Source organism: Grus americana, unplaced genomic scaffold (genome assembly GCF_028858705.1).
Source record: "Grus americana isolate bGruAme1 unplaced genomic scaffold, bGruAme1.mat H_28, whole genome shotgun sequence".
Classification (NCBI taxonomy): domain Eukaryota; kingdom Metazoa; phylum Chordata; class Aves; order Gruiformes; family Gruidae; genus Grus; species Grus americana.
The window spans coordinates 7,604-19,403 of NW_026561347.1; the positions used below are offsets into that span (position 1 = coordinate 7,604).

The following is an 11,800-nucleotide window of genomic DNA, read 5'->3' on the forward strand; positions in this document are numbered from 1 at the left end:
GCCCCCCTGACCCTCCTCCTTCTCCCAGATGAGGCCATTTTTCAGGCCACAGGCCCCCCACCTGCCAGAACAGCCATATTTGGCCGCATCACAGTGGCCTTCTGATGGCAGTGGCTACCTCACTGTTGTTTGTTCTGGACCCTATAAATACAGGGACCCTGGCAGCTGGCCCACAATTCACTGAGCTTTGAGGTTCTCAGATTCCAACGATGGTTGGGAGAAAAAGATCCCTCACGAGCAAGGTGAGCGGCTGCCCACATCTGTGTGGGAAGCAAGGGAGGCGGCTACAGGAGAGGCGGAAGAAGAGGAGGCGGAAGAGGAGGGGAGGCACCATTAGCCACACAGTGGCAATGGCCATTGGTGTTGTGGCTGGTGGTACGGAGCCCATGGAGGTGGATCCCCCGGAAGAGCGAGAACAGCCCATGGAGGTGGATGCCCCGGAAGACCAAGAACAACCCATGGAGGTGGATCCACCTCCAGCAGGGCTCCGCTGGCACCACCACACTGTGCCAGGGCTCCCCTCCGTGACACCATCAGCACGGCGTCGCAGAAGCGCCCGGCCAACGCCCTACCAGCGGCCCAGCCTCCAGACCCGGCGTTAGCTGGGAGGCCCAGCCTCTGTTCCTGGCTGTCCTGTGGGCTCACCATCTCCCGGCATGGACGATTATTATGATTGCCCCGGGTGGTGCGAGCCCTTCTTTCCCATCCCCCACCCCTCCCCCACCCCTCCTGAAGGGGTGCCATCTCTTCTGCTCTGCGCCCCAAGAAAAGGGGAGGAGACAACCCGGCTTCCACCAAGCTGCTTTGCTGGGACAACAGGAGTTGTCCCTCGGAGGGCCACCAAGGTCCCTGGGGCCAGGAGGTGGGGTTTCTTCAGTCTGAGGACAAGAAGGTTGCCCGATGGATGGCTGAAGGTAAAGCCAAACCCTCCGCGGCAGTGCAGGAAGAATAGCAACAGATCAAGCAAAGAAGTTAGAAGGACAGCTGTTCCTCTGGAGAAGCAGAAGACTGGAGTTCTGCCAGGAAGGAGTTCTGGCCTTCAGTATGAAGGTCCCTTCCAGCTGCTTCCTTAGGAGTTCTTTTCAAGGTTGGACAATAACGTAAAAAATCCCAAACCAATAAACTAAGAAAACGCTTTCCTCCTCTCTTATTTGGTAGTTTGGTGACTGCACGTGGGCTCCTCTGTCGCCTCCTGGTCTCCCCAGTCCAGGAAAGACACTGATGCGTGTGGTGCGGGCCCAGCCTTTGAGATGGTGAGGAGCCAGGACACGCGGCACACAGGCCAGGCCGAGAGAGCTGCCTCTGGTCACGAGGGTGGCGAGACACTGGAACAGGTTGCCCGGAGATATAGACAGTGGGATTGAGTGCACCCTCAGCAAATTTGCAGCTGACACCAAGCTGGGTGGTGCAGTTGACACGCCTGAGCGAGGGGATGCCATTTCAGAGGGACCTGGACAAGCTTGAGAAGTGGACCCGTGTGAACCTTGTGATGTTCAACAAGGCCAAATGCAAGGTCCTGCACCTGGGTCAGGGCAACCCCCAGTATCAGTACAGGCCGGGGGAAGAAGGGATTGAGAGCAGACCTGTGAAGAAGGACTTGGGGGTACTGGTGTATGAAAAACAGGACGTGACTTGGCAACGTGTGCTTACAGCCCAGAAAGCCAACAGTATCCTGGGCTGCATCAAAAGAACTACGGCCAGGAGGTCGAGGGAGGTGATTCTGCCCCTCTACTCCATTCCGGTGAGACCCCACCTGGAGTCCTGCATCCACCTCTGGAGTCCTCAGTGCAGGAAAGCCATGGACCTGTTAGAGTGAGTCCAGAGGAGGGCCACGAAGATGATCAGAGGGGTGGAGCACCTCTCCTATGAGGACAAGCTGAGAGAGTTGGGGTTGTTCAGCCTGGAGAAGAGGAGGCTCTAGGGAGACCTTATTGTGGCCTTTCAATACTTAAAAGGGGCTTATAAGAAAGATAGTTACAAGCTTTTTATTAGGGCCTGTAGCAATAGGACAAGGGGTAATGGTTTTAAACTAAAAGAAGGTAGATTCAGACTCGATAAAAAGACGACCTTTTTTACAGTGAGGGTGGCGAAACACTGGAACAGGTTGTCCAGAGAGGTGGTAGATGCCCCATACCTGGAAACATCGAAGGTCAGGCTGGATGGGGCTCTGAGCAACCTGATCTAGTTGAGGATGTCCCAGCTCATTGCAGGGGGGTTGGACTAGATGACCTTTAAAGGCCCCTTTGAACCCAAACCATTCTGTGATTCTATGAAATTCATGAAAGAAAAGTCTTCAGGAATACTGAGCACAAAGACACTGCCTCTGGCATGAATCACTGAAGGGAGAGATACATTTTTACAGTGTTATTCTTCTCTTCCATATGTATTCTTTTTTGGTACGTCTTTAAGGTTGGCTACTGGGTTGGACAATTCTCTGGATGATTAAATAAGTCTACTCGTATGTTCTTATCCTGGACAGGCTAAAAATTAATGGGCTTGCATTGCAGCAAGGAAAACTGAAGTTGTGCTCTAGGAAAAATGTTATGGCAGCTGCCTTGTTAACTGATGGAGTAAATCCTTGGGAAAGTCGTGAATTTCGTATCATTAGCAGCTTTAAAGAATAGTCGAGACAGGCTAATTCAGTGATTCCTCCTTCTATGCATGTTCTCTTATGATTGTACATAAATGGTTTGCAACCAAATCAGTATCAGGATTAATATCTGGGAGTTCCAGCTCTTCAAATTGTTTGATTGTTCACATATTTTTGCCCCTAGTTGTAACCAAACCTCAGTTTTGAGATTTGTGGACTCGGTTATTCTATTTGTTTTCATTTCTTTTGCATTTTGTACAATATGAAATAATCTAGTGAAGCTCATCCATACAAAACTTTCTCCTTCTGTCAAAACTAGGCAGTACCTTTAATTCATTAGGAAGCTAGGTTTTCCAGGGCAGAAGGTTTGGAGAGGACCCTGCCTGAACTTTTGAGGATTGCTCATTGAAATCTCTATATAGAATAATAATGTAGCCTTTCTCTGTTGTGTGATAGTGTGGTGTATAGCATATTCCAAGAATGCCTTTTCTAAAGAGCACACTCAATCCATATTTACATTAAAAGCCTTTATTTGTTAAGTAAAGAAAATTACACATCCTTTTGCAGTAAAAGATCTCAAAGCATTCCAAAGGTGGCTAGTACCATTTTGTATTTCTGTGTTTGTAATATTACAGATGAAGAATAAAAAGCCAAATAGTTTCATCTGCCTTTCACCTATGGTCACATGGGAAATCAGTGCCAGCCCACCTTACTTTCCGCCTGAGGATGACTTTAACTGTGCTTACTATGGCTTCTGTTACACAGAAGTAATACTATAGTCATTAAGGCTGCTTAGAATGATACAGGTTTTTTTGCTAAAAGCAGAGTACCACTGTTGCAACTCAGCAGTCCATACACTCTTAGTTGTATTCTGGAACTCTTTTTCAAAATCATTCCCTGATGTTTGGCTGTTCTGTTGAAGCTGTTTTTAAATAGAACAACAACTCTTTCAGTGTAAAGAACAAAATGGGTTTTCTGTGGATTCTGTGGATTGCTTTTCAAGCACTATTTTTTGTGGGGTTTTTTTTTTTTGGATGTTAGTAAACAGAACACTAAAATCCAAAACCTATAGCCAGTACCTGTATTTCACAAGTAAAAGTATATGGGTTTTTTGTTTTTTTTTTTTTTTTTTAATAATGTTTTTGACACAAAGATGTGTTTGTATTTACCCGTGTTTATCTGTGACACACAAAACCAGGACTGAGCAATGGCATGCCCTCACTTGCACTATTGTGCTCATCAGAGCGACTTTTTCTGTACAGGTATTTTGCTGGAGTCAGAGGACACAATGAGAAAGATTCCACTATGAGGAATGGAGGTAATTTGTAGTACTGAGGAAATGCCTCACAACTAGATGCTGAAAGAGGACTAATAAGAAAGGAAACAATTAAAGAGTGACCTGTAAAACATTTTAAAATAGTGTATGACACAGATCATCTAGGAACATTCCTTCTGACACATAAGCAGTGATACACTGGAAAAAATTGAAAGGTGGGAAAATGAAGCTGCTAAAAGTGAATATTTACCTGTAGCTAATGTATTAGCAGGATCAAAAGTGGACTGTATAGCTATATGGATAACAAAAATGTGGAATTTCCTGGAAATAGTCTAGAAGTTCAATGATTAGGAACAGCATTGATGTAATAATGTAAAAGAACTATATGGTAAAAATAAACCATGTTTGTGAAGATGTATAGTCTTATGCTTTGTGATATAATAAACCACTCCTTTTAAAACTTTATAGATAATTTCTCTGGAAGCATATGATTTTATAGTGCTCATAATAAAGCTTCCTACAGTGAGCTTCAGGGTAGTGAAGGTTGTCAGATAATGTGTATTGGACAGGAAGGACTTCTCATTTGATTTCTATGGCACTGAAGCAGAATACATAATTTTAATAGGAAGCAAACCTGTCAGAGATGGATTATTATTTTTTTTTAACTAGCCTTAGTCTTTAAGACTAATTTGTGTGTGTGTATGAGTTGTATGTGTGTGGTATTTAGTCACCATGTAATTCATATTAATGGAGTCTTTACATATTGTTTAAGACTTAAGATCACTGGGGTATGTAAGCCTAAATTTATGTAACATAGATGAAAGTTGTAACAGATGGAAATAATGCATTTAATGACCATGTTGACATGGGACTGCTAGCTTTTAAGTATATTTGAAAAAACGCTGAAGATTCTAAACTTTTTGCTTTGTGTGAAGCTTGTAAATGATCTGGGATCCATCACCCCAAGCAAAGAGTTGCTTTTCTTTAGGATTGTAATGTATAGTGGAATGGCTACCCTGACGTTTTGGAAAGTGCAATGCTGGGATTTCATAAGTATTTACCGCATCCAAAACGTCATAAACACATTGTATGCGAGAGGTGCCTCCACCTGGAAAGTTGTAGACAACATAGAGTGTGTTGCATGCCATGAAAGCTGCTTCAGCATCCTTGCTATTGCATGATGTATCCCAAGTGTGCTCTACTGCCATGGTTATATGGTTGATCTTAGTAATTACAATGTTTCCTCCAGTCTCTGGTTCTGCATGTATTGCCCAGAGCCCTTGCTCATCAATGGCAAGATCTATTTTTGTAGATGGAGAAAGCTGATAGGCAGGAATCCTTCCAGCCCCTGGCAGGAGCATTTGGTCCGTTATATTTCTTTTCTGGATATTGAATTTAATTATCTCATTTAGGGAGCCATATCTGTGATAGAACAGGAAACCCTGATAGATGATGTGGCCAGTTCCTTCCCAGGGAAATGGCAAAGTGACTCTGCGAGCTTTTAGTGTATGATTGTTTTCCATGAATGTCATGATATTTGCAAATTCCAAAATAACATTATTTACAGAACCATTTAATAAATAAATCTTTGTATGCTTTTTGCCAGGGTCTTTCATCCAGGAGCCATGCTTATCTCCAGTCTTCTTAACTACCTTTAGGGACTTAATACCTGCAAGCATGTGGTCACAACCTGCAAGGAAACACCCAAAGACAATCAATCAATCAATAAATAAATAAATAAATAAATAAAATTTAGAATATCTGTGAATTTTCTAGTTTCCTTTCTTTGAATTAGTTAGTTACCTTTTAATCCAACTATAAGACCAGGGTCAATATATCAGTAAAGCTGTCAGCAGCATGTCTATGGTAAGTAGTGTTGAAGCTAATTTTATCTGATATATTCAACATCTCCTGCTAAGGAAAGTGCAAATCTTCAGCTACACATAGTGTGTTGTTTTCTGCTTTATTAGACCAGTGTAATCCAAAAGGGATTCTATTTGTGTACCTGGAGGAGACCAAGAGCACAGTTAGTGATTCTCTGATTACTGTTGTCAGTTCTTTTACAGGGCTGTAATTTTTACTTCAGAGAAGTGACTTCTGTTTTAGATCAACACAGTAAAACAATCAAATTTATTTCTTCTTGAAGGCATACAAATTAAAATCCATTTTCTTGATATGCCATATGTATAGTATTTTTGTTTCAGGAATTCTCTTACCGTCTTTTTTTTTTCATTTATAATATAAAGACAAATAAAAATAGATCATCATAACAGAAAGCCAAAACACTGGGTTATCTTCCCACTCCCTTTCCCAACACCTGCAGCACAAAGGAACTAGAACAAATATATAGATCACAAAACTGGAATGCCCATACATTAAGATGTTCTTTAAATGAACTGGTATGATGCCTGTGTTATCAATTCTTATGCTAGAAGCATGGCTGATGGAATTACATAGTTGTTTACCTCACTATAGGCATAAAATTGGCACCAGCAGAGAGCAAGTCATAGTTTTGGCTTCATTACATTTTGTATGCACTTTGCACTGATGACCAAAAAAGGACCAAGCTTGTGAAGACTCAGGCATTTAGACTCTAATATCTTTATCAAAGACCATCCTTTCCAGGAAAAACTCTACTACAAAGCATATTAACAAGCTTGTTTACCAAAGGCACTCATAAATTACAAGAGACATTATTTGAAGTTAAAAGAATTGCCTTTAGTGAAGTGCAGCCATTTTAGTAAACAGAACAAACAAAGCCCTAAGGCAGGAAGTTCTGGCAGTAGATGAAACGGAGAAAGCAAAACCAGCTTCCCTATTTGGCCTGATATGAACCTATTGAAGTCAGTGGCAAGATTCCAGTTGCCTGTAGAAAGCAACCTTTATGTCATTTGTGTGTGCTGATACCCTCTAACCAAAGCATTTGGATATTGCTGCTACAGCATGGATTTTTTTTCTTGGAAGTCCTCACTCTGGATGCACCTTCCCTGAGCAAGCCACAGCAGCTTTCCCAAAACTAACATTTCTTGATTAGATAGATTCTAAAAACTTAAAACTGTTGAATCAAAATAGTTAGCCAGCCTTAGCAACACCTTCTGCAGGAGAAATAACCACAGTACTATCTGAAATCTATGAATAGTCTCTCTCTTCTTGAGACATTTTTAACTCTCCTTGACTTTCATAATGGCTTGGAGGAAGACTGAGAAACTGAGACATTCACAGTGAACAAGAAGTTTAGCAAAATTTTTCCACCTTCAAAGCCCACTGTTTCTTATCATACCCCAAAATGTGCAGGAGATTATTTTCTATTTCCCACCCAAAGCAGGATGAGGTTTCAATGCCTGCATGTAAAAACAGTGATTCTACTTATTTTCAAGTCCGTGTGAACTTGAACCAAAACCAGTAACCCCATTTTTTGCTAGAGTTTTGGAGTGATTCAGCAAAAATAATTGTAACTTCCAGTTAAGATATGATAGCATCGAAGCAGAGCTGCTATTTGCTAGAGTTAAGTATCTTGCTACTTTTTCTAACTGTTGTAAAATCTACACAAGGACTGGTTTTCCCATTGACTTCAATGGGACAAGCATCTGACTAGTATAGACAATAGTAAAGTTGCTATGAACTGCTGCAATAAAATTGAAAGAAATAATTTCCGACAAGGGAAAATGGAAAATAATTTTTCCCCTCTGAAACTGTCAGAGATAATTTTCAAAGTGTCCTTATCACAGTCAGTTTAAAAATCCCAATTTTTTTCTGTGTTTCAAAAAAAATATGCCTAATGTTCAAAAAATCTATATATGGAAAAAAGAAATCTTGATATTCAGAGCACTCAATTGTGGTTTAGGAGTAGAGCTTAGAAGCAGAATAGGTGATTGCTTCTGTTACCATCTGCCTTAATATTCTTTTGCTGGAAAAGTTCAAGGAACAAATTGCAAACTTATTTGTAAAATTAAATCAGTCTAATCCTGCTGAAGTTAGTAGGATTGTATAATAGATGATGCTGAAGATCTTTCACCTGGCTTTTAAAAAATGGCAGTTTATATTTCTTATTGTTTATTTTTAATTTCTTGCTCCTTTTGAATGGAGATGAAACAGACTACTTCAAATATGTCTACAATATGTGATTTACATCTGTAACTCAACTTTCTTAAGGTAAAGATACTTATAAAACTTAATTTGTTTTAAAAAAAAGTATAGATTGCATATATATTCTTCATACTGGGCACCTTAACACTTAATTTTCAACTCAGAACTGAGACTTGCTTGCAGCTAAGCCAATGTGCTCTCTTGATAAAGTACATGGAGGGGAGAGGGAGAGAAGGAATAACAGAGGAGGACCATAAAACAGTAACTTGTGAGATCACTTTTGAATGGAGGTTTTGACCCCTGCCCACTCCAAAAAAGAAAGACCACCATTAATTCCTTGGTATAGCTTCAATATTCAGAAATGCACTGGCATTTTTTCTGTGACTTTGCAAGAGCAAACCTTCAGAGGCTTTTTACATTACTTTATAATAAAAAGCAGCTTCCAAAGAATCAATTTGATCTGCAGTAGCGTATCTGCAAAGTAAATGTTTGAATTGTACTTTCTTCCCTCCCTCTCCCATTCCTTTTTTGTAGGTGGTTGTTTGTTTTTTTTTTTTTTTAATAAAGTCTAGTATTTCCACAGCCAAAACCCTGTGCAATTATCTGTGGTATTCACATAACTTGTGAAAATCTGTTATCCCTATATCAGCATGCATGCATTGGCTAGGAGACTGGCTCATTCACATCAAAATTCTGAAAAGTAAACTGTTCTTACTTGCATTAAGCATGAGTTTAAGTTTCTTTTTTTCCTCTGCTTCTTCAAATAGCTGCTGTTTCACCAGGTCTTCATGTACTTCTATACATGTATTAGCATCTGTGACAGATCTAAAATAGTCAATGTCCCTTTGTGCTCGTTCAATTCTTGTTAGCAAATTCTCTACTTCACTTTTAACCTCAGCCTTATAATTGTTCAGTCCTGCCAGGCGTGACAGTACCATCTTTGAAAAGTCTCGGAATTCTTCCACGTAATCCAGTATGTCTTGGTTGCATTTTTCCAGCCTCTTCTTGAGGTAGAACACAGGAAGAAAATACATGGATATACGTGTATATTCTGTATAGATTAGAACCTCATTTATGATTGCTTTAAAAACCATACTATTCTCTCCGGCCCCCCTGCCCCCACCTATTTCAACCCAATGGTCTGTTGCTGTATATCTATGTGAAGAGGAATATTAGACTGGCACTAACATTCACAGTTCTCAACAAAAATACACTTCTTTTTTTTCTTGACGTGATTACTGCACCCAGATGCATTGTTTTGCTGCCTACAGAGGGAAAAGTGCTCTGGTGGAAACAGCCAATGATATTTAAGGGCACATGATCTCTGCTTATATGCTTTCCAGAAACTTTTCAAAACTCCTCCTGTAGGAACACTGGTGAAACAGTCTCAACAAGTTTCCTGTAGGAAATCTCGAAATGTGATCAAACATTTCACATAATTACACCTCTTCTGAACAAGACAGTATCTAGTATGGCTATTTTTCATCCATTTAAAATGGAAAATGGAAATACTGACATCTCCTTTGAGATTTTGTTGTTGTTGTTGTTGGGGGTTTTTTTCATGCCAAAGTGCTGGCTGTGTTTAAAAAAAGAATACAGAGGTGTCTTTATAACTAGATTCAAATTATCAACATTTTTAAATGTGAGGAAAGTGATTTCTCTGTTGTAATGCAGCTGCTTTCATAAATATCAAAGATGGCCTGAAAATAGAAGCCTAACTGCCGCTTTGAGAAGATGAGGAAACTGAGCCAATATTTAAGCCCAAACACACAATCATAGTAGATTTAATTGCCAGATTGGGTGTTCTGATTTGGTGCTTTATGCACAGATTTCAGGTGTTTTATTTTAAGGTGGTGTTTTGACTAGAGAATGCCTGAGTTTGCCGGATGATAAATGCAGTATGCATGTGTTCCTGTTAAGCTTGGTGGTGGTGGTTTGTTTGCTTGTTTGGCAAGATGTGGTGTGGGTTCGCCCCTCCCATTAATACATGACCGTAAGTCCCCAGGAAGCTGTTTAACTACTTTCTACAAAAGCTTTATATTAAATGTTTTCAAGTGTTCTCTTCAATATCTGCCTCACCCTCTTCTTGCTCTTTGTTTGGTGGCCCTTGCACCAAATGCCATAGGTGGGATTGCATCATTTTTAATGTGTGCCAAATAAATGGAAATTGTCATATGAAGTTATTCCTATAGTGGTTAATAAAATCTGAATCTCAGCCTACACAATGGGAACAGAGTACCAGGCTAATTCTTCACTTCTTTCTGCGTTGTGAAGTTAAGACCAGTGAGAACTTTGTACAAAAAAGGAATGTGAGATCAGACAAGTTAAAGTTTCTCTAAAAGTCTACTAATGCAAGTCAGGAGCCAAGGACGTGTTAATGATTTAAGATAAACTATCTATGATTACAGCGTGCCAATATTGAAAAGGTATTTTGCAGTACTGGTAGTTATTTACTACAGAAGAAGAAGCAGGTACTGGTACTTTTATATAATTAATCAAAAGCAAATACCTATTTCAGTCTCCCAGCTGAATGGGGATTATTTCAACTCCTAGTTAAAGTGCAGATACACTGCTAGTTTACACAAATGTGTCTTAAACTACTCTTCCACGTAGGTTCATCTGTACATAGAAAAAATACCTGATAAATTTCTATCTCCTTGTTAATACTTGACTGCACTTCTACTGGGGACAGTAGATGGTTGTACGTTCCCTAGGATGGACTGTGACAGTACTATAAAGATCTGCATATTTAGCTAAATTCACTGCTATTGTAAAAAAATTACAAGTGATAACAAAATAAAAATATAACATTCTGAAATTATATCCTGCAATAAATAATGATGTGGTAATTAGGAATCATTATCGTTAAAGGTTTAGCTACAATTTTACTTATTTATTAGAAAAAAATGGAAATTTATCTTCCTGATACTGTTCAGCATACAAACTGTTCTGTATTCACACACACAGAAGAACATTCATACATTTTCAAACCTCTCTGCAGTTAGGCAGTATTACAGAATGATACAGATAGCACATACCTCTAAAGATAGCAAACGCCGGTCAATGTAGTTCATTAGTGCTGCATCTTGCATCATATATTGCGCCGCTCCCATGATGCTTGTGAGGAATGGAACTAATAAAAATTGGAGTTGCAAGACTACCATTGTTTCATAAAATTTTGAAGCAAAAAAGCAGTGAATTAATTGTGTGTGTGTGAGTGTGGAGGGCAATCCCAAACACTACTGCCAGTCCAGAATTAAATGAAATTTAACATTTGTCTGATGCCACAATGTGAAACAGTAATACTAAAAATTACTAAAAAGTTAAAAATACTGTGGCTGCTGGTTTTAAAAAGACTTAAAATGGCTGTTGCAGTTTATCATTAAAAAAAAAAAGTTGTGGAAGAGGAACCGAATGTGTTTATTTCTAGAAGCCAGATGACTGCTTTCCAGTTTGTGATCCTATGATCATTCCCAGATGTTCAGTACTGAGTCACATAAAGCCTGTAGGCCAAATTTTATTAAATACAAACAGAAATAATTTGTTTTTCCTCCTTTCTCCTCCCCTCTGCTTTCCTGTGTGACCAACACAGTGCAGTGTATACTTGGTGTAAGTCAGCATAGATTCAAAGTCAGTGGAGCCCTGGTCATTCTTTCACAGGAAGATTTGATGCATACTGTCTGTAGCTATTTCAACAACCATGGATGTTACTGTAAAACAATCTAAAGCAATTGTTTTCACTTCTAGTATTCAGCCTATTTACAGTAGGACTGAAAACAATAGATAAAATTATTTTAAAAAAAAACTTTTTCCTTCCCCTCTTCTCTTGCCATTACTTTTCTAGCTAA

General features: G+C 39.7%; 1 protein-coding gene across 2 annotated transcripts; it reads right to left on the reverse strand.

Moving 5' to 3' along the window:
* Nucleotides 1–3,123: 3,123 nt before the first annotated feature.
* LOC129200279 (olfactomedin-like protein 1) lies at nt 3,124–11,349 on the reverse strand. 2 transcript variants are annotated; one of them, XM_054811599.1, is made up of 3 exons: nt 10,991–11,349; nt 8,668–8,953; nt 3,124–5,556 (listed from the first exon to the last, which is right to left on the reverse strand). In XM_054811599.1, exons 1-3 carry the CDS (start codon nt 11,114–11,116, stop codon nt 4,778–4,780), a joined length of 1,191 nt encoding a protein of 396 aa, XP_054667574.1. In that variant the 5' UTR covers nt 11,117–11,349; the 3' UTR covers nt 3,124–4,777. The 2 variants fall into 2 exon arrangements, with proteins under 2 accessions (XP_054667574.1, XP_054667573.1); XM_054811598.1 differs by having other exon boundaries at nt 8,668–8,956.
* Between the last annotated feature and the right edge of the window lie 451 nt (nt 11,350–11,800).